General features: G+C 39.6%; 1 protein-coding gene across 2 annotated transcripts in view; it reads right to left on the bottom strand.

The window, feature by feature from the left end:
* The window catches only part of igsf3 (immunoglobulin superfamily, member 3), a 133,577-nt gene continuing 110,276 nt past the window's right edge, over nt 1–23,301 (bottom strand). For both annotated transcript variants that reach the window (XM_083536962.1, XM_083536963.1), the window contains exons 8-10: nt 4,327–4,737; nt 1,509–1,922; nt 1–1,324 (exon numbers count right to left, since the gene is read on the bottom strand). In XM_083536962.1, coding sequence (XP_083393088.1) covers nt 1,074–1,324; nt 1,509–1,922; nt 4,327–4,737 — 1,076 coding nt within the window. In that variant the 3' untranslated portion in view covers nt 1–1,073. The remainder of the gene's footprint in view (nt 1,325–1,508; nt 1,923–4,326; nt 4,738–23,301) is intronic.

Here is a 23,301-nt window from a genome sequence, read left to right as displayed (position 1 = left end):
ATATATATATATATAAAAAAAAAACAAAGCACAATGCTCAACGAAGCAAAAAACACACCACTCCTGAACACTAGTGATGAAACTACAGGTCAGAGCAGGAAGTTGATGGTCTCATTGTGTAGCATCCTCCTTTCTTATATTCTCATGTAGACAAATGAGAATAATGGACACTAGAGTCAAGTCACTATGGTTTGTGCGCACGGACAGGTTGGTTCGTCTTCAGCACGAAGAATCAGCCAAGTGTTAGTGGGTCTTTGGCAGTGAGGATGAGTTTGATACAAAATACAGCATTTTGAGACTCAGTAGGAGGGAACATCTCTCTCTCTCTCCCCTCTGTTTTATCAGTTCAAACAGAGACAGGGTCTAAATGCAAGATCACTGCCTTCCTTTTCAAGATTTTATCACATGGTGGAATCACACTTTCCTGCCCGTGCACCATTCCTGCTTGAAAATGTTTACAGGCTAGTGTTTTTTTTTGGAGAAGCCAGTCTACTAAAATTAGAACAGGTGAACAAACCATTAATACTTATGAAGAAGTGAGCACCAGCCTTCATATATGTGTGTGTGTGTGTGTGTGTGTGTGTGTGTGTGTGTGTGTGTGTGGGTGTGTGGGTGTGTGTGGGGTGTGTGGGGTGTTCATTCTATGCATTCATAAGACGGAATAAAATCACATGTAATCCTTTACAGAAGATGTTTCTTCATCCCAATTGGAGACCAGGCCGCCACAGACCATGTGCGTCTGAAGAAAACCTAAAAGCTTTGAGACACACAGGCACTTCTGCTCAGGAGAGGGCGATGTAACAATATGATGAAGTCCAGATAGAGGGGTAATTATGACACAAAAAAAAAACAAAAAACCTTGAAACAACCAAACCAAACGCCTACGCTTTTCCTCTGGTAGCCACTGCAGCCATGACCATGTCAACTGAGTAGGGGTTCAGTCAGCCGTATGGGTGGATTTACGGGCTGAGTCAGGAGCCCACAGTGCTCCTGAGGAACAGGAGAGATAGCAAAAAAACTGAGAAAGAGAGTGTGAGAGGATGAGTAAAGAGAGGGCATTCTTTCTGCCCATTTTACTCCACAGAGCCTGGGTGGAGGCTGAGCGCAGGGGGGTCCAGGCAGGTGGGTGAGTAACTCAAGTGGGGCTCTTTGATCCAGAGCAACGGTGCACCGTTTTTGCCTTCCTGATTCTTGTTCGAACTCCGGCTCTTGTAGCGCACCAGCAGAACAGCGATGAGTAGGATGCCGAAGATGGGGAAGGGGTAGAAGAAAACGAAATAGAACAGGGAGTTGTTTGAACACACCACTGACTGCAGTGTCGAGACTGTGGAAAGAGAGATTCTGGAATGAGGTTCAACAAAGGCAATTATTTATTTCAAAGATAATAGCCTATGATTGAGAAGAGTCCATAGTATTTTATAAGTGACTCTGGGACAAAACCAATATTTTCAGACCGAAGACAAAAAATTTGTCTAAGCTGTAACGAAGTACCCAACTACTAGCCGTACCTTTCTCAAGGACATTAACGATGGTAGCTCCAGAGTTCTTTGTGGTGAGGCGATACCAGGAATTGCGTGGGTTCAGGAGCCACTCCTCTACATGACAGTAATATTTGCCTGCATCTGCTGGACGTGCCCGTTGAATGGTCAGGCTGTAGACATCGAGGGTGCGCTCAAACTGTAGTCGAGAGTTGTGGCCTGGCTCCTCCATCGGACTACAGTTTCCATTGCCAAACACAGAGTCATGGCCGATAGAAAACACACACTCCCGTTCGCCTTCTCTCTCAGAGTGGGACATGTACCATGACACAGAGAAGCGAGAGTCTTTGGAGGACTGAGACGATATGCTGCAGCCCAACCGGACTGATTCATATTCAGACACTGTGATGTTCGACTCATTCTCCTCCACCTGTAATTTAACGGCTATTCAGAAAAAAACACAGAGAGTAGAAATTAATTCAGATTTCACATCCAGTTGAGTGGAAATAAAAATAAAGTAGTTGCCTATTCATGCAGTAAAACGCCAGGTCTAACTTTGAAATTTGAATCGTGATTTTTGTAGGCTTTTCCCAGATCCTGCGAGAAGGCTGAACTTTGTGTTGATTACTGATAACTGATTAAAAATGTGTTGCCAAACACGACACTGACAAGCACAGGCCATGTTCTTATTATGCTAATATCCTTTAAAATGGATGCAAAGGTTACTTAATACAGGACCTCTCACCCAAAGGTGTCAGAATTGTCTAGTTCTGTGTTATACACCAGAGCTTGATCAGAAAGTACATTAACACTCATTAAATAAATAAATAAAAAAAACACAAAAAAGGAATCACATGTTTCTCTCATAGGATTAAAGCTGTGATAAGACTAAAAATAACACTAGGTTTCTCTTCTCTATGAGCTCACAATCCTCTCATTTCTCCTATCCATGAAGCGGGAAGATGCGGGATTAAGGCAGAAGAGGAAGGATCAGGTGACCTTTTTATCTTTCTGTCTGTCTGTCTGTCTGTCTGTTTTTTTTTTTTTTTTAAGCCATTATGAAAACGTTCCCAGCATGCCACGCACCCATACAATTTAATGAGATCTTCCACTTATCCCAGGGGAAATTAGATTGGAGTTTTCAGCACATATTTAAATGTATATTAGGGAATTGTGAGCTCCGTGATGTGTTGCTTGATAATAACCAAATTCCTCGTTGAGCAGAGGTGTTTCCTGAGGCACAGTGTTTAAATGGAGGTTACATAGTGCAAGGTGCAACAATCTTCCTAAACGCATTTGTGCTGCAGAATATTAAATTAAGTACCAGGTGAAGCATGGTTTTCCAAACTCATGACTCTCGTTTGTGAGAATGAACACCAGCAAGTCAGGGAGCAGCTGGATAACCGAGGACCCTCATACTTGAAAGCACATCAATGCAAACATGCCGGTATTGTTATTGTAGCCCCTATACAGTTCCAATGCCAACATTATTTCCTTTCCATTTCAAACAAAACAGAATTGTATCCTGTAGTGAATATCAACAAGATAATAAATTATTATTATTATTATTTTTTTTTTATGAACTGTTCTTCAGTTGTCTTATATGACAAATTACATTGATTATAGCTGCAACTAATCAAAGTGGATACAATTCCATAATAAAATTATGTGCCAACAAATTTCATGATCGATTACTTATGAAACACGGTCTGGCATGCACTATGTCGATATGAGTAGAATCAATATAAACCCTGAAAATGATTCTATGCACTAGAAAAACTAGAGTCATCAAGTGGAACAACTCAATGCATATGTGGTCATTTTTCCTACTTGACAGTTTTGAAATATTTCCAGAACATCTTTATGGCAGCAATCAGACCATAAAGACGTGTCTTTCTAGAACTTGCTAAGTGCTTTAGCTGGCACAAAGAACTGTCCTAGCACAACCGTAGCCATATATTGCTGTGGGACATGGACGTCTGGATAAACTAGATTTTAAGCAGGGATGCGCCAACCGTTGTGTAGGGCAGTAATTAACTATGCAGCTTTAGGGTCAAATTGGGGACAGTGGATGAAGATGAAAGAAGGTACCTTAAATAGCAGAAAGGTTAGAATGAGTTTAAGTGCACTGAGTATACATGAGGACCCCTAAAAGGTGCTCAGATTTGCTCCTGTTTTCCCTGTACAGGTAAAACCACAGCATTCAGAGCATTAAAGATTGAAATCGTGGGATAAAAACATTACTGCTTATATTCTGATGTTGGTCCAGGGTTTATACTTGGGCAGTGTGTGCTGATTATTGCAACGTATTGCCTATTTATTACAGAAGGTCTTCTCTGTATTATTTTCTCAATAGACTAGATGACAGTGTCCTTAGGTTGTGGGCCTCAAATGGAAAGCTTCCCTGGAACAGCTGATGCATGTATCCCTTTCAGGGGGTCTCTCTTTCTGTTTCTCACAAACACCCTGCTGAATGATTCTGCCTGTGTGTGTGGCTGATCGCCATGCCAGCCTCTGGGGAAGCATGATGTCAGGCCGCACGCTCTTTAATCCTCTGTGTGCCAGGGGAGGCAGATGGTTATGGAGAGACCCATGAGAATGAAACACAAACCTACGAGCGATTGTGGATAAAACTGCCTAAAGTGGCAGGCTAATGGCTGGATGAGTGCCAAAACAAAAACCACCCATTCATTAGCTTGATAATATGTGAAAAACTGTTTATCACTAATGATGCAGGTGTGTGAGGCTACCTATGTGTGCATCTATGGGAACACAAATAATGGGTATACATTAGCTCAATAAAAAATGGTCTAGGGGTCATTTTACATTCAGTGTGTGTGAATCTTACCTGGCTGCTTGATCAATACATGTGTGAGTCCAGAGGAGTCGCGAGCCAGGCGGTACCACGCTCCATCGGGATCCATGAGCCACTCCTCCACGAGGCAGTAGTAGGTTCCAGAGTCGCTGGTCTCTGCGCGGTGCAGTATGAGGCCATAGAGGCTGGGCGAGAGGCGTTCGCACTGCACGCGACTGCGCAGGCGCTCCTCCTCAGCGTACACCCCATATTCAAACGCCCCGGTGCGCTCAATTTTCAACAGAAGCTCATCAGGCTCAGTTGCCGCGCCCTTCCGTGCATACCACAGCACGGAATGCTGGGACTCTGCACTCGTCTGGGATGCGATGGAGCAGTTGAGGCGCACGCGACTGTCTTCGACAAACTGCAGGCTCTGGTTCACCTTGTGCATGCGTAACTTGCTCACTGGAAAGAGGCAAATGAAGAGATGGTTAAAAAAACTCCTAATTTAGATGTACAGGAAAGGAGAGGATAGAAGTAGAAATAAGATGTCAGAGGACACTCTTTGGAAAATCAGGCCTGCCGGCTTCTACGCTGCTTAGATTGGATTACGTACAGGCACGTCAGGTGTGACTGCCACAGACACTGCTTGCTATTTCACACCATGAGGGGATTTAGAAAAGCCAGCAGCATGGATATAAAAAAAAAAAAAATTAAGCAAGCAGCACACTCACATTTACACAGAGAAGCACATGTGCTTAAATGTCTATAGTCACCAAATTAGTGACAAATCTAAACTTAGTAGAATCAGGAGCAGAAGTCCTGCATGTGCATACCCTGTTATACATGCAGGACAAGCAGTCTTTGAAATACACACTATGCATTTGGTCTTACATCACACAGTAAGAGCTTTCCTGTTAAATGCATTGGGGCCTATGAGCATGCTCACACACACACACACACACACACACACACACACACACACACACACACACACACACACACACAAACATGAAGGGATTAGCACAGTTGCAAAACGTAACATTTTCTTGCTTTTTCATGCTTTAGTGATTCTTTGCAAAAAATCCAATTTTCCACTGACACTTTGGGGCCATAATCCCTGTAGCACATCTTTGACCGCAGTTACAGTGATGGACAGAGCTTTAAAGCCTAAAGCTTACAGCATCTTTACAGCATAAGCGCAGCAACTGCAGAGCCTCATGCTTCTAACATACAGGCCAAAATCTCTGCCCTCAGCAAAGTCACCTCTAAATCACCATACGCTGCTCAAGACCCAAATTCCCAACATACATGAGCTTTACTCTGAACTGAAACTCACTCCAACTTAACGAGAGCATTCAGTCTGTGTAACTGTTCTCAGAAACATTATTTAAAGTGGGGGTTTATGAATTGCAACTAAAAAAAACAGAATAATTCATCATAAAAGCAGTACAAATCTATTCAGGTGATAAATGATGGTGTCAAAACTATAGTAAAGTTTCACTGTGTGCTTTCAGTTTGAATTCATGTTTGTATTGAGCTATGTCTTGAAATATAATATCCATATGCAACTTGTTTTAATAATGTACTGGACACTATACGCTGCATTAGAAGGCCACTTTCTGTCATTGTCCAGTGTGTACAGACTTCTATGCTTGGTCCTTTCATTGTGTTAGTTGTAATCTTGCTTGTATTAGTGTATTGGTGTTCAGTTCTGTATAATAAATGTGCACTGTTGGTTTACTCTAAACCAGAAACATGTTCCTTGTAGGGCTGCAACAACTAATCGATAAAATAGAAAATAGTTGATAATAAAATTCGTTGTCAACGAATGCAGTTATCGATTAGTTGGGCTGCTCAAGTTGGGTTAGCATGACTGTAAGATAACACAATCGCTTGTGACATGGCGGAGAGTTCAGGGTCAACCGGCAGCAGGAACAAGTGTGGGAGCATTTTATATTAAATGCAACAAGGAACACTGTAAACTGCAAGTTATGCAAAGCGGAGCTCGTGTGGCATTCTGGTAACACAGTGGTGAGCAAGCACATGAAAAGAAAACACACAGGTGTCTTGGATGAAGGTGAAACATCAGCACGGTAAGCAGAAACTGTAGAATCCTCATCATGTGAAAACTGTGTAGTTTAATGAAGTGCTATTGTGTGAACTGCTTGTAACTTCAGGACAGTCGCACTGGATCTGTTCTGTCGTGACTCGTGAGCATCAGGTTGCGCAATCAGCTCGCTCACGACATAGTGATGGATTTAATTAAAACGGTGCGAACAAACACTAAATCTAAAAGCAGCAAATAACAGCAGCAGTAAACGAGTACATTTTTAGTCACTGTAGCGAATGATTATTTGTAAACCAATGCATATTTTTTCCTTTCTTTTAATCAGGTCTGTTTGCTTGCTGCGTTTCTCCGTTCCACTCTCTCTTTTCATAGCATTTGTCTACTACAGCAGTCTACTACAATCTGTTATCAAACGTGAATTACTGCAGCTTTACTACGTTATTTAATTTATGCATATATCATTTTATGATTATACATTTTATTAATTATATATTTTAGATGTTTATATATTCACAACTTAACACAATTTCATTTTGTAAACATAAATTGTCAAAACAATGTTGTATTATATTTTATATCGATTATTTCAAGCATAGTTGTCAACTTACCATCTGCAATTATCATTGAAAACGATATAAATGTTGGTTTACACAAATTGCTTCACCCTGCATACTCAAATGCGTGGTTTTATTTTGTTTGTTTGGGGTTTTTTTTACAGAAAGAAACAACTCAGCATGAGTGAATGTGTTCAAATGTGAAATCCCTCATGCACTACTTAACAAGCAGCCACTATAAGCTTTAAAATGTCTACAATAAATATAGTTAAACTCAATATGCAGGTGGGGCTGGAGGTAGCAGAGCTGAAGATGTTGAGGTTTCCGTTGGGAGAGACGAGGATGGACAAGATAAGAAATTAGTTTATTAGAGGGACAGCCCATGTAGGATGTTTTGGGGACAAAGAGAGAGAGGCCCGATTGAGATGGTTTGGACATGTGCAGGGGAGGGAAATGGGGTATATCGGTAGAAGAATGCTGAGGATGGAGCTACCAGGAAGGAGGAAAAGAGGGGGGTATGCAGATGATCCACTGTGGCGAAACCTAATAGGAGAAGCCGAAAGCAGAAGAAACTCAGTATGTGGCTTTTGCAATTTTTTTACGTACACTTTATACATAAATACCCTGAATTAGAGTTAAAAAAAAAAAAAAATTGTATTTGTTTATCCAATTTATCCATGGAAAAAACTAATGTCCGATTAATTGATTATCAAAATCATCGCTTGTTGCAGCCGTAGTTCTTTGTATTCTCAGGCATACTTGGTTGATAAAGCTGATTCTGACATATATACACATGATTGTATATTATATTAATAAATAAATTGCAATGTAAAATTAACTGCTGTATCTGCTTATAAATTCGATTGAAGAAGAAAAAGAAAAAAAAATGTCTCAGTAGTATTATGTTCTCTCTAAGAATAATGAGGCTGAACTAATTGGAGTCAATGTATGCACATGTCTCTAAGTACTGCTGAGCTTCTCAGATGGTAAAAACATTTGTTGTTGTTTTGTCCCACATTATGAACAATGTTTCATGTGCTTGATAGCCATCGCCCATGCACTTTCGAAAGGCCTGGTAATGCTTTCAAGCATATGCCAGAGTGTCTCAAAAAGGAAAAGATACCACTGGATTGGCACTTATCGAACTCGACTTTTGAGAATTTTTTTTTCCTTTCTAATTTACAGCGGGTAGCTTATATTAATCATTTAAAAGAGAGAGACTGATCTGACAGCCTTTGCCTTATCATCAGCATAGTGTTTATGCCACTCAGCATGCAAGCTCATATAAAACAGCACTTTTGGCCAGCACTAACTGGGCCTCTCCATCCAATCATTAGCATAAGCCAATAAAATGAACACAAGGTAAACACAAATTATAATGGGAAAGTTTCAAGGGTGGATAAATCACTGGCCCAGGTGTCCAAGACAAACCAATTTAGTAGCTGGGCTATTACTTATTTATTTGTTATTACTCAGTGAACAAGTAAACATAAAAAAGGGAACATAAAACCCAAATTTTACTTGACAAAATTTCTTTTTTTATTTTATATGCACACTTAATTTTAAAATGCAATGCAAGTTGATGGCATTGGCAATTTGAACTATTGTATGTGCTTGATTCCTTTTTTTTTTTTTTGCATGTTTGTCACAGAATGTTTCAGATCATCAAACTAATTTAAATATTAGTAAAAGATAACAAGTGAACACTACATGCGGTTTTAACTAAAGGTTTTTATTATTGAGGGAAATCAAAATCCAAAACTACATGGCCCTGTGTGAAAAAGTGTTTGCCCCCTGTTAAAACTGTGGTTTATCACACCTGAGTTTCATTATCCTCTAGCCACACCCAGGCCTGATTACTGCCACACCTGTTCACAATCAAGAAATCTCTAAAATCGGACCTGCCTGACAAAGTGAAGTAGACCATAAGATCCTCAAAATTTAAACATCATGCTGCGATCCAAAGAAATTCAGAAACAAATGAGGAAAAAAGTAATTGAGATCTATCAGTTTGAAAAAGGTTATAAAGCCATTTCTAAAGCTTGGGGACTTCAGCGAACCACAGCGAGAGCCATTATTCACAAATGGCAAAAACAAGTGGCCGCCCGACCAAAATTACCCCATGAGCACAGCGACGACTCATCCAAGAGATCACAAAAGACCCCACAACAACTTCCAAAGAACTGTAGGCCTCACTTGCCTCAGTTAAGGTCAGTGTTCATGACTCCACCATAAGAAAGAGACCTGGAAAAATGATCTGCAGGCAGAGTACAAAGACAAAAACTGCTGCTGAGTAAAAACAACATAAAATCTTGTCTTAGTTTTGCCAGAAAACATCTTGATGATACCCAAGACTTTTGGGAAAATACTCTGTGGACTGATGAGACAAATGTTTTTGGAAGGTATGTGTCCCATTTCATCTGGCGTAAAAGTAACACCACATTTCAGAAAAAGAACATCATACCAACAGTAAAATATGGTGGTGGTGGTAGTGAGATGCTTTGGAGCTGTTTTGCTGCTTCAGGACCTGGAAGACTTGCTGTGATAAATGGAACCTTGAATTCTGCTGTTTACCAAAGATTCCTGAGGGAGAATGTCCAGCCATCTGTTTGTGACCTCAAGCTGAAGCGAACTTGTGTTCTGCAGAAGGACAATGATCCAAAACACACCAGCAAGTTCACCTCTGAATGGCGAAACGAAAACAAAATGAAGACTTTGGAGTGGCCTAGTTTAAGTCCTGACCTTAATCCTATTGAGATGCTGTAGCATGACCTTAAAAAGGCGGTTCAAGCTCGAAAACCCTCCAATGTGACTGAATTACAACAATTCTACATAGAGGAGTGGACCAAAATTTCTTCCACAGCGCTGTAACAGTCTCATTGCAAGTTATCACAAAAGCTTGATTGCAGTTTTTGCTGCTAACGGTGGCCCAACCAGTTATTAGGTTTTTCACACAGGGCCATGTAGTTTTGGATTTTGTTTTACCTCTATAATAAAAACCTTCATTTAAAAACTGCATGTTGTGTTCACTTGTGTTATCTTTTACTAATATTTAAATTAGTTTGATGATCTGAAACATTAAAGTGTGACAAACATGCAAAAAGTTAAGAAATCAGGAATGGGGGCAAACACTTTTCACACCACTGTATATAACAGATGACCTTTTAAAAATTAGGAACATGCAGACACTGATGAAAACAGGCAAAATAAAGTCCTAAAGTTCTTAATAAACTATGACTTTTTAAAAGCTACCACATATTATCCCAGTCACTTCAGTTTCTGGGCTAGAACATTGTACTTGGACCATTAAAATAGGACAAGATGCTCTGAAATCTTTGGCAAGGTGAACTGTTTATACAGAAATGTATATTTATAAAAAAATAAACTAAGACACTGAGTAAAAGCATCACTACTGCAAATTATTGCCTTAATATATAATAGAAAAGGTGGTACATTCTCCATGGTTTCTTTGCTATTGTCGGAAGAACTCAAATCCCAAAACCACTAGGCTGTTGACTTTATGCCCCTGAGAACTTCTCCAGAACTTCCATATGTAGCTGAATTACATGTTGATATGAATTAAGGCCATACAAAAAAACTAAAGATAAATCAAAGCCATATTTATTATTTAAAAGAACCAAAGGCAATTTTCAACCACATGGCCATATCACACCACCTGGCATATTTTTGCAATGAGTTATAAATGTTCTTTTGTACTTTTGAGATGTGGGCTAAGTAACTCAAATACTAAATTGACCCACACTGCTGAGAGACAGCAGTTTAAGCACTACCTCTCGAAATGATTAAACATAATGGGATAGTTGTTTTTGAAGAAAGGTCCAATTTTTGCACGTCTTTAATCATTAGGACATAATTATCCATAATGAAAATGGATTAGAATAGATTTCTTACAGCTAAATTAGCGTGAAACTACGCATGTTTAATATTAATCACTGTCCAGTACTGCTGACTGACATTTCCAGTAAGGAGAAGATAAATAATGCTTGTTTAAAAAAAAAATATATAATAAAAAAAAAAGAAGTTGAGTAGTGATAATGATTAGTGTTCATTATTCTATTCGTTAAACACAGAAATCAGATGTTATGTCTATTGCTAAGGATGCGTGAGAGCTATTGCTAACGCACCACAATAAGCTGTAGTTTCCGAGTTTCTAGTTAGTATTGTTAACCGGATCAAGTCTGAGTGAGACCCGAGTGTGCCACCTCCGAGCTCACTGTTTGGGGCATAAATATGCAGAGTTATTCCACTGGAAATATGTGCTTTGCATATAAACCTCAGTTTTAATCAGCAGTCATACATCGGCCTCGACTTTATTAGGCATGTGTCAGCACATGCTCACAGCAATAATAATGCCCAGTCACCATAGATACAGACAAGCGAGAGAGAGAGAGAGAGAGAGAGAGAGAGAGAGAGAGAGAGAGAGAGAGAGAGAGAGAGAGAGAGAGAGAGAGTGAGAGAGAAAGAGAGAGTGAGAAAGAGAGAGAGAGAAATTGTTATAGACTCTGTTTAAAATTTGTCACAACGAAGTCAGGGGTCATCAGAGTATCTCAGATTAATTATATTTTTCTCATGATTGAGAGCTTAACAGGCAGAAACATATGATGAATTGACAAAAGTTTCTGGACACCTGACCATCACACATCCATATGGTTTACCTTTAAGTTGGAGTAGATGATCACAAGTGGCCTGCAAAAAAGAGCCCCATCACAATCACATTTGGGATGAATTGGAATGCAGAATGCACCCCGGTCCTCAGTGCCTGACATGCATGACTGCCCTAATGCTCTAATTCTAGTGGACAGCCTTCCCAGACTAGTGAAGGTTATTATAACATCAAAGGGATTGCTACATTTGCAATGTGATGCTTAACATAAACGTCTGGGTGGGGTGTCCACAAACTTTTGCCCACATGAAGGTGCATGCCTTGTTAATTCCTCGGATGAACGTAATGCTGTAACTGCATCCCTGTAGGATATGAGTGGAGAGATATTAATTGTGCAATCCTTGAGCATGAATCGTGGTAGTGCTCCATCATCTCCTAGTTTCCAGGGTTACCGCGTTTCCCTTGACAACACAGGGCGTGGTGCGAATACCTGAGGGATGCTTTGCTGTGGCTCCCCAAACACAAAAGGCCTAATTAAACACTTATAGAACCTTCCATAGCTTAACCAGGCATGATTAAGTAAGTTAATTAACCCACTGTTTCATAGATTCTATAGAAATCACAGCTTTTTCTTTCAGTCAATGACAGAATACACAAAATCAATAATAAAAAAAAAAAAGCAGAAGCAAGAAAAAGCGTAGCATGGTCAAAAATGAATCAAATCAAGCGCCATATTCAGAATGCGCAGTGTGTGATGAGAGCTGGTGTGAAGCAACTCTGACAGATGGGAGGGGGTGGTGGAAAAAACGCAAACACGGGGAATGATTAGAGTGCATTTGTGATTTTCTAAGAGTCTATGTTAGACAGCGAGATTCTACCCTTCTGAGTGCGTCCAATTTGTCGTTAGCTCTGCTTAATTGCCAACCGCGGTGCTCTGCCGAGATAAAGCTGCTTTTCATTTAGTTTATTGACTGAAAAATGTTACAGGCACAATGCTCTCAAATAAAGCAGCTTCTTTCTCCAGAATAATGAATAGAAAATGAGATTATTTCTGTGAGTTCTTGTAAACATACAACAAAAACTGATTTGTCAAGCTAAAAAAAAAAAAAAAAAAAACAGAAAAAAAATTTAAACGCAAACACTTTGTCGGTCAGTCTGGAGTCTTCGGTGAAAACGTACACGTACTGTGTATACGTACGCCTCTGAAGCTTTAGGGAGCTTTGCTACCAGGCTTTTACTGTATTTTCTCCCAGTTTCAAATTACTCTGACGAGAACCTGGAACATTACTTCCTGAAAAATATGCGATGTTGAAATACATGCGAGAGCCATGCTTTTCACAGAGCTTCATTCCAAATCTATTATTAAAATGGCAGTATTTCAAAAGCACTATATGATTAGTCTACTTTAGCCATTAGAACTGAACAAGTCAATCGCCAGAACAAGCAGATGAAGAGGATCTTAAGGCAGCCAGTCACTGATGATCTAATCATGTTCGGCTTCATGAATATTCATCGTGTTTAAAGCAATCATTTTGCCGGTGAAATGATTGAGGTGTGCTGGTAAATGGAATGCCATGTGTGTTTTCTCTTTACTGAATTCTTGAAGATTTTCTGTAAACGGCTGCATGTGGTTCAGTACTGAAGCAAAGGAAGAACTGGCTAGAAAACTAAAGCTCAAAGAAGGTTCAGAGTCAAGAAAGACAGGAGAAGTAATACTAAAGATAAATTGAATAATATTGAAAGGAACAATGCTGCATTTGATTAAAGGTTATAGAGAACCAAAGAAAACACTTATCTCGGGGGATGGTCCGCTGAATCCCAAGTTCAGCAAATGATGTCAAATCAACATGGCTGCTCACAGCATAAACAATAACGAAAGCAGCACCTATTAATGAGATTTTTATCAACATACACACATAATAGCTCAAGACAGTTAGATGGCCAACTTGTTGATAACAAAACACGAGCAGGGATGATTCCATGGTGCCAAGTTCTGACTTTCCATGTCTGAGGTAAGTTGAATGCAGCACATACAGACAGAGCGTTATAGACAGGATGAAATTGTGGAAAAAGTGTAAAAAAAAAATCACCTTACAATCCCACAATCACCAAGAAAGAAAGCCAAATTATTGCTCCACATCTGAGTCCTTTTAGCTGTTAACCCAGTAAAAGATTACGTTCAAGGACTCTAAATAATTCCACACTGAAACACCGCGCTTCAGCTAGTCAAATCCACTTTGGCAGGAGGGTTTCATCAAGACGGTAGATTTTGTTGGTGAAGAGTGAGGAATGTTGCATTAGACCGCCTTCCCCACCTCCTACAGCAAAAAAATGGACAGCTAATTTCTATGCTTATGATTCCAATAAATCTTTGATTCTTTTGTGTCGCCAGCCAATTTCCAGGATTCTTCTACAATGTAATTAAAGACTGGGGGTAATTATGTGGATTTATGCTCGGTCAGGGAGTCTGGAAATGATCCCCCTTCTCACACATTTCTGCTCTCTATCCACTGATGAGTGTCCTCTTCCATTCCGATTGCCCCGGAAACCACTGCGAGTGTGCTTATTCTCTATGACAAAGAAAGAAAGGGACTCTGTCAAGCCAGGGAAGCTCTGGAAATGATTCATACTGCTGGAAGACACGGTGCATAATGAGGCCTGTGTGATCTATTTGTGGAAAGAGATAGTATGGCTTTGGATGTATAGTCATAGACATACACAAAAGCCATTTATAATCAACATTCTTCGAAACCAGTTGGTTTATTTGTGGAACAGTATAGGGAGTGACATCAACATGCATACCCATGTATGGCCCTTCACACTAAGAGAATTCTTCCACCAGACAGTACAGCAAGGCACGGTAACAAATTCCTATTTTGGATTCAATATTTCCAATGTTAGTGAGTGAGTGAGCCGAAAATATAGCATCAGGCAGGTTGAATTAAGACATAGAGGTGAAGCTACCACTGGTGGATTAAGTATAGGGAGCATGTACTTGAGGTAAAGTAAAGATACAACAGGTAAAATATTAATTCAGTAAAAATAAAAGTACTATGACTTATTATGGCTATAATGTTGCTATTATAATTTTTGTCACAAGACTCTTTGCTTAATCAACTCAGTTTATGTGAAAAGACTCAAACATGAGTCAAACACTGATTGATCTCTAATAAAATATCATGAGCTCAAAACCTTCTTTTCAACTACTTAAAAAATAAAAAATAAACCCACCCAAATAAAGCCACAGGTGTTGTGGAAAGTTCGAGTCAGGAGTTTCTTCCATCATTTATTATTCTCAAAATGTGCTGCTTGCTGTTGAACTGACACTGAACTGTATGTTCATGCTAAGTAGATTCCACCAAGCGGCTCTACCCTGATTGGTGGCTTGCTTTGTCCACTCATAAATAAAAAGGAACGACTGATTTCACAAAATGTAGTTGAGTAAAAGGTAAGATGTTTGATTTTGTATTGACTTTGAATTGACTTTTGACAATGTAGTGAAGTTAAAGTAAAAGTCTCCCCAAAAGGAAGTCAAGTCAAGAGTCTTTTATTGTCATTTCTACTATACACAGTGGTACAAACTACACAGTAAAAACAAGACAACATTCATCCAGAACCCTGGTGCTACACTAAACAACAACATAGAGCTACAACACAACACAAAGCTACATAAAGTGCATCGAGTGCAACCTAGTGCAAACAGTGCAGACAAAAAACAGTACAGACAGACAGTGCAGATAGACAACACAAGACAAGACACATAACACAAGATAGCGCCGACCAGTAAACCTACTGTATACTCTGAATATACAGTACTGTGCAAAGAGAACTATAAAAACTATAACCAAGAGTATACAGTGGGTACGGAAAGTATTCAGACCCCCTTAAATTTTTCACTCTTTGTTATATTGCAGCTATTTGCTAAAATCATTTAGGTTCATTCTTCTTCCTCATGAATGTACACATAGCACCCCATACTGACAGAAAAACACAGAATTGTTGACATTGTTGCAGATTTATTAAAAAATAAAAACTGAAATATCACATGGTCCTAAGGAGTCTTTTTGGGAAAGATGCAACAAGTCTTTCACACCTGGATTTGGGGATCCTCTGCCATTCCTCCTTGCAGGTCCTCTCCAGTTCTGTCAGGTTGGATGGTAAACGTTGGTGGACAGCCATTTTTAGGTCTCTCCAGAGATGCTCAATTGGGTTTAAGTCAGGGCTCTGGCTGGGCCATTCAAGAACAGTCACAGAGTTGTTGTAAAGCCACTCCTTCGTTATTTTAGCTGTGTGCTTAGGGTCATTGTCTTGTTGGAAGGTAAACCTTCGGCCCAGTCTGAGGTCCAGAGCACTCTGGAGAAGGTTTTTGTCCAGGATATCCCTGTACTTGGCCGCATTCATCTTTCCCTCGATTGCAACCAGTCGTCCTGTCCCTGCAGCTGAAAAACACCCCCACAGCATGATGCTGCCACCACCATGCTTCACTGTTGGGACTGTATTGGACAGGTGATGAGCAGTGCCTGGTTTTCTCCACACATACCGCTTGAGATTAAGGCCAAAAAGTTCTATTTTGGTCTCATCAGCCCGGAGAATCTTATTTCTCACCATCTTGGAGTCCTTCAGGTGTTTTTTAGCAAACTCCATGCGGGCTTTCATGTGTCTTACACTGAGGAGATGCTTCCGTCGGGCCACTCTGCCATAAAGCCCTGACTGGTGGAGGGCTGCAGTGATGGTTGACTTTTTACAACTTTCTCCCATCTCCTGACTGCATCTCTGGAGCTCAGCCACAGTGATCTTTGGGTTCTTCTTTACCTCTCTCACCAAGGCTCTTCTCCCCCGATAGCTCAGTTTGGCCGGACGGCCAGCTCTAGGAAGGGTTCTGGTCGTCCCAAACGTCTTCCATTTGAGGATTATGGAGGCCACTGTGCTCTTAGGAACCTTAAGTGCAGCAGAAATCTTTTTGTAACCTTGGCCAGATCTGTGCCTTGCCACAATTCTGTCTCTGAGCTCTTCAGGCAGTTCCTTTGACCTCATGATTCTCATTTGCTCTGACATGCATTGTGATCTGGAAGGTCTTATATAGACAGGTGTGTGGCTTTCGTTATCAAGTCCAATCAGTATAATCAAACACAGCTGGACTCAAATGAAGGTGTAGAACCATCTCAAGGATGATCAGAAGAAATGGAAAGCACCTAAGTTAAATATATGAGTGTCACAGCAAAGGGTCTGAATACTTAGGACCATGTGATATTTCAGTTTTTCTTTTTTAATAAATCTGCAACAATGTCAACAATTCTGTGTTTTTCTGTCAGTATGGGGTGCTATGTGTACATTCATGAGGAAGAAGAATGAACCTAAATGATTTTAGCAAATGGCTGCAATATAACAAAGAGTGAAAAATTTAAGGGGGTCTGAATACTTTCCGTACCCACTGTATATAAACAAACACAATGCAGTGCAAAAAATAGCAGTAGCATTCAAGAGGTGCAAAAAAACAGCATGTAAACAGTGTAATATGGTTAAGTACAGTATGTAAATTACAGATATGTGAAAAAGATACTTAAGTACAGTAAAGAATTACATTTACTTTGTTACTGTCCACCACTGGAAGCTACAAAACATGTCAATCACTGATTGGTAGCCCAGTGGTTTAGACCGTAAGGTTGCGAGTTCGGATCCGAGCACCTCCAAGCTGCCACTTCTGGGCTCAGTTGTAAAAAAAAGGATAATTATTAAAGTCTCTCAGGATGAGGGCGTCTGCCAAAATAAAATAAAAATATTCAACAAGAGTGGAACAAACCTCTTTCAAAGACATTTCTACTACGTGAAAAAGTAATTTCTTCTATTATTTTATTGCAGTAGTTCTCCGATAATTAGACTTAATCTCTTCCCAGATCCACTGAAATCCACCAATTTCAAGTTTCAATTTGTGTTTTGCACACCCTGCAGGGATTCGCCTCTGCTTTGCTCTGCTGGGTGCAATATGTGATGTGACACATTCACACGTGTTTTAACATGGTACACATAGATCTGGTTTTATAAGTGTACATTGCTGTAACTGTACATTAGAGCTAACTCAAAAAATTTGATTCAAAGGCAAACATTTAAAAAATAAAAAAATAAAAAAATAAATAAAAAGGAGCGGCCCTTACAAATAAGAAAGGAAGTAAGATACTGAGAGATTATAGTAAACACAATTGTAGAAAAAAATGCTAAATGTAAATTTCGCAAAGGAATGATAAAAGTAGAAAAACTGATGCAAAAACATTTACCTGATTCTAAACATACTTGTTGACGTAGTGGAAAAAAAAAGGGAGCCCATGCAAAGTTATTTGCACAAAACATTTCAAAATGAAATGATGAGCAGCGTGAGCTAGGAGACGTTGTGAATGTGAAGTATGCGTGTGTGTGTTTGGGTTAAGGAAGACGCTGTGGTGCTTAGGGCTGACCTTGAGCATCTCCACAGACAATTAATCACTGAGCTTTTATGAAATGATTTTCCAAGTGAATGCGTTCGAACCGTACGTCATCTATCTTCCCCCGTGTTTCTGTGAATGTCAAAAGAGCAAGGTCTATTGCCTTAGTGGCTGGATGGAAAATAAGGCGACGGAAAAAGGCGCTGGTGAGTAAATTAGGAGCTTCCTGGAAGGAGACTGCAGTGACATTGCCTAAGGGAAACTGTCGCTCATATCGTGCTGCCATTAAAAAAATAATGCCCACACAAGTCTCATCGTATATCTAACGCATCAAAAGTCAAACAGCTTCATCAGTTCATCGGATGGGCTTGAGGCGATCACTTTCTATTCAGAGGAGAGGCTTGCAGGCCATTGGAAACATGACCTGGTTAAAATAACCTAGATCCTTTTTGCAAGGAATGAGTAAGGATGAGTAAGTGAGCAAGAGAGGGAGAGAAGGGGATAAGAGTAAGAAAAAGTTAAAGGCAAGAAGAAGGGCACGGCTTATAAGATGGTGATGCCCCGAGGTAGGCCGTGGCGTGTTGTAGTCAAAGACTCCACTCTTAATGAAGATGGACGGATGAGTTCCATTGGCAGGAGACAGGAAGATAGTAGCTGTCATGCTAAAACTCTCAATTCTTGACTGAGAATTATGAGGAGCCAGGCTGGCTGCCTGCTGCCCACTGGGTACGACAGGAGTCGAGTGCTTTTATCAGTCACTGCCAGTACCCATTTATGTACAAGACACGTAACAGAAGCACAGGCAGGACTATATTAATGAGAGAATGCCTTGCAGCATGCACAAGAGAAAAAGGGACATACACGGTTATTGATTTACTTTAATTAACACTTAATTAGAAGCTGGAGATCAACATTATGTTTTGTCTGTAAGAGCAATACACTTTTCAGACTTCTGTTGAAAACAAAAAACAAAACAAAAAAAGCCAATAATGCCTTAAAACAGAACAACAACATCTAGAAGCGGCATTATGCTCCTTTGTACCACAGTGCTATTAAATACTTAAATCTGGTCAGAAGTTGTTCACAGCTTTTAAATATTAAAACCATGATTCTAAAACCAAACTGTGTCTATACCAATTCAATCAGTGTGATTTGACTGGTGTCCATTCCATATATTCTGATATTTAATCAAAAGCATATGTTAAATAACATTCAAAAAAATGCATAATTTATTTATTTATTTATTTTTATATCATCATGATTTCAGTATGAAGATGTTTGGTTTGCATGTATGGAAGGAGTCTCCAATGTCAGTAAATTTCCACCATGAGAGTCGTCAGGACAGAGGATTCTGCAGGACTCTCTGCTTTGCAGGATCTCTAACATGACAAGCTGCTTTTTTTGTCTTATTAACTGCAACAAAAAAGGGGAAAAAAAAAAAAAACACTGGTTGGTGAGGAAGCGACTGTTTATACCGTAAGTGAACAGGAACTGACTTGTCTAAAGACATTCAGCAACATTAAATGTAAATATAACCAGATAAACAGTACAATGTGTCTTACATTAATCCATAGGAAATTCTAGCTGTGGTATAAGAGGAATAGAGCATTTGATGGAGTATGGCTATAAAACAACACACGTGAATTTAGCATTCTCTGTAGCTCCATGCACCTCAGCAGTCAGAACACTTCAGATTAGGCAATCAACTATGCAATATAACACACTTATGAGGGTAGACGTAATGTTTATGTGTATGTGCGTGTCTATATGCCTGCAAGATTGCCTGAAGGCAATCCTTAACAAGCAAGCATTAAGGTCAGGAAGTCTTTGTGTTCACATTGTGTCGAGAGGCATTTGGCAGGGTTAAGTTATAAAAGCGGTCACAATGTGTGTGCTGATGGAGGTTGTGTTGTAGTTTTTTTTTTGTAGGTCTGCTATGTGCTTCATATATGCATATAACTGAATGTGTCCAGGTGACCTGCACTGACTCATAGGAGTGAATGTAGGGCATATTTTATTCCAGATGCATTTCATTTGTCTCCTGCTTCTGTCTCGGAATCACTTTGTATCCCAGAGAAAAGACACTAATGAGAAAATGTTAATATCCCATTCCTAAGCCCATCATTAATCTGAGGCTGCAGATGGCTCCATTAGGGCAGATTCAGCATTATTACTACAGATATTAGATTCTGTCGCAGAGATGGAGGATGCAGGGAACTTCCCCTGAGAGCTTGAGAATTGAACATGTGTATACTGTTATTTCATTTCTTATATACCATAAAGCCAAATATGATGGGGATAAAAGGACAAAATGTAATATTCATATTTAGGAAGCAATACTTTAGTTTAAGCTTTGATGCCTGCTACTAAATGCAGATAGTCATTGTGCTTGAGTTTCTTGTAACGGTATACACCAGGGGCGTAGACAATCTTGGTGAGAGTGCAGGTTTTCATTCCAATCAAGCAGGAACCACACCTGATTCCACCTGTGTAATTAAGTTCTTGGCTTTCAGTAGACTTCGCTGTGGCTTGTGCTTGGTTGTAATGAAAGTCTGCACCTACACCAGCCCTTTCCGGATAAGACTCCCCTGGACAGCCCCGGTGTACACAATGAGAGCAAAACCTACAGAAAGGGGAACGACAGAAAGCGAGAGCGGTCACACGGTCACAGGTTTCGAATGGAATCGTGTCTATTTGAGTTAGCTAAATCATTCATGAGGAGATAAGCCAAGTTAATGCTCAGCTGAGCGAAAGTGTAAAGAGAAAAGTGCAGTGATGGAGATCACATACAGAAGGCATCTCATCATTTCTAATTCTGCACTGCTATTCTGAATTGTTCTACAATAAAAGCTCTATCCTCGTTTCACACAAGACATGGAAAATGCACCACTTTGGTGCGATTCAAATCAACACCCCTAATAATACAAGTGTGTTCGCACCAGTTGGGTGTGTAGATCTGACTTTCTTCACTTTTGATTTTCACTTACACGTGGCATGACTTCTATAAATAAATAGAAAAGGTAGTCCTCAGGCTATTTTGTTACTATTTATAGTCTAAAATATAGTTAAAGCAGTTGGCACATCATAGCTTTATAAACCATCAGACCGGGCAAGAAAAAGCTTCCATGTGCAGCACAAACTTAAGTTTTGTCTCGGATTGCTAACTGACTAGGTTTAAATGAATAAAGAAATAGTATCTAATGCCATGAAATCCCCACTGGTAAAGAATTATTCAGTTTAGTACCTTAAATACATACAAGTTAATAAATTGACTTGTTTTAAAAAAAAAAAGAAAAAGAAAAAAAGAAAGTTAGTTAAAGCAATTTGTACCACTATTAAGCATTGTGCATTATGTTTAATTCTAAATACTTTTAAAGTCAATATTTCGACTTTTCATTTTCATGCGTAATATCTTCCTAATAATTCACTCTATTTTAGAAAAAAAAAAAAACATGCTGTTCCGCTCTCACTTTGAAGTGAACTAATAAGAAGGTGTTAAGTGAAAACCTGTCATGAGACCACAACCACAAGGTTCTCACAATGAGTTTCAATGAAGTGTGAGCCTGCAACAATAGAATACTCGCTCCTTAAAAAGCTATAATGCACAAGAGAAAAGAACATTTTATTGCTTTCGTTATTTTATATCATTCTTACAGATAAACATTTTTACTTTTGACACTTTGGTACGTCAAAAGAAAGTACTTTCCCTCAAGTAAAAAGATTTCCTAGCTAAAATATACGTTTACATGTTACGATCCAAACCGAGTGCTACAGCCGGTTATCAAGGTCTCTGAGGATATGTTTTGCGGTAAGGTTGCAATAACCCATGAAAAGTGTGGAACCTTGAAGCTGCCCTCGGACTTGCGTTGCGGTTCTCAGCAAATTTATTTGTGAAATCGTTTTAATTTCCCTAAAGCACTAGTAAATTGTGCTTTTTACATCATTCTCCAAGCACAGATATGATATTTCTTGCACAACAAAGGACTTAACAAAATAAAATCTGGCAAAATATATTACACAGACGATAAACAGAGCACGTGTACGTACTGAGAGTTACTCTTCTTACTGCTAAGGGAGATATAAAGAAGAAAAGAGACAGGCAGATTCCTTTGTGTCAATAACACTGATGGAAACTGCTCAGTTTAATGCCTTCGAAGAGGCTGTGATGATAAACTCACTTGAGTGAGGCGCTACTGATCGATGGCAGCCATCATGAAGGCAATGAGAAATGGCTCTGCTTAACAGACCACTCCCTGACCCTAAATAGAACACATCAGCAGTGCTGAGAACGCAGCAACAAGTGCGCAGACGGTCACTACGTTTCTACACGGGCGAAATGCTTTGCGGTGAAGCTCTGATTTGACAGAGCGGTGAATTTATACGCCGACATGAGCGGTTCTTTAAAGCGTGCTGCTAAGTCATTACATGATTAGATTTCAAACTCTGCTGCTCTTCTAATCACCTCACTTTTCATACCTCGGTAAATAATTAAACCTGCTTGCTTGGTTCGGAACACATGAATTAATAGGTTTGAGAAAACAAAATCTGCATCCACTCAAAACCAATTATACGCAAGAGAAGTACAAACGTCTGGCGAGCTTGAAATTTGGAAAAAAGTTAGCCAGAGAGCGATTCAGGTTCACGTAAATGAAATTCACTAAAGGATAGAGGGAATATGCTGTATAGCAATAAACTACCTCGAGTCTACTCTGTAATCCTGTTGTTGCTCTGTGAGGGGGGAAAAAATAAAAAAGGCGTATCTCTGCTTATGACAAACACACAAGCATATTTTTGCAGAGATAAGTGTCACAGATCGAAGCCCACGCTCTTTCATCTAACATAAAGGAAGCTCACCTCATACATATCGAAGGGCATTTCTGTAAACATGATTTAATACTTCTCAATAATGCACCCAAGCAGACCAGGAGGGTTTCACACCTCATTAGCTCAACTCAGACTCAAGACTTCCTTGCTTGTTTTTAAGCCGTTTCTCCTCACAACTGGGTAAAAAAAAAAAAAAAAAAAAAAAAAAAAAAAAAAAAAAGGCAGATTGTTGCATTTACGCAGAAGTATATAACTTTCGAGTCTAAGAAAATGGCAATGAGAGGAGACAAATGGTCCTGTTTGTGATTCGTATTTCCTAACAGAGCTCTCGCAGGACGAGTGGGAAATGCGAGTTCTGTAATAAAGGCCAAAAGTGGGACTTTAATAGAATAGAAGCGACAGGGATGCCCTGAGAAGCCTTTCTTATTTTTTCTCACTTCACACCAATCAAATGCGCTGATCAGCCTGGTCCATGAGTGAGTGACTGTATTGTCATGGTAAACAATCACATTGTCACGCAGTAGAGAAAAGAGACATGGC

The sequence above is a fragment of the Silurus aristotelis genome (assembly GCF_946808225.1).
Source record: "Silurus aristotelis genome assembly, chromosome: 3".
NCBI classification, from domain to species: Eukaryota; Metazoa; Chordata; class Actinopteri; order Siluriformes; family Siluridae; genus Silurus; species Silurus aristotelis.
The sequence above is the reverse complement of the archived record's forward strand: the minus strand, read 5'-3'. Positions and strand labels throughout refer to the sequence as shown.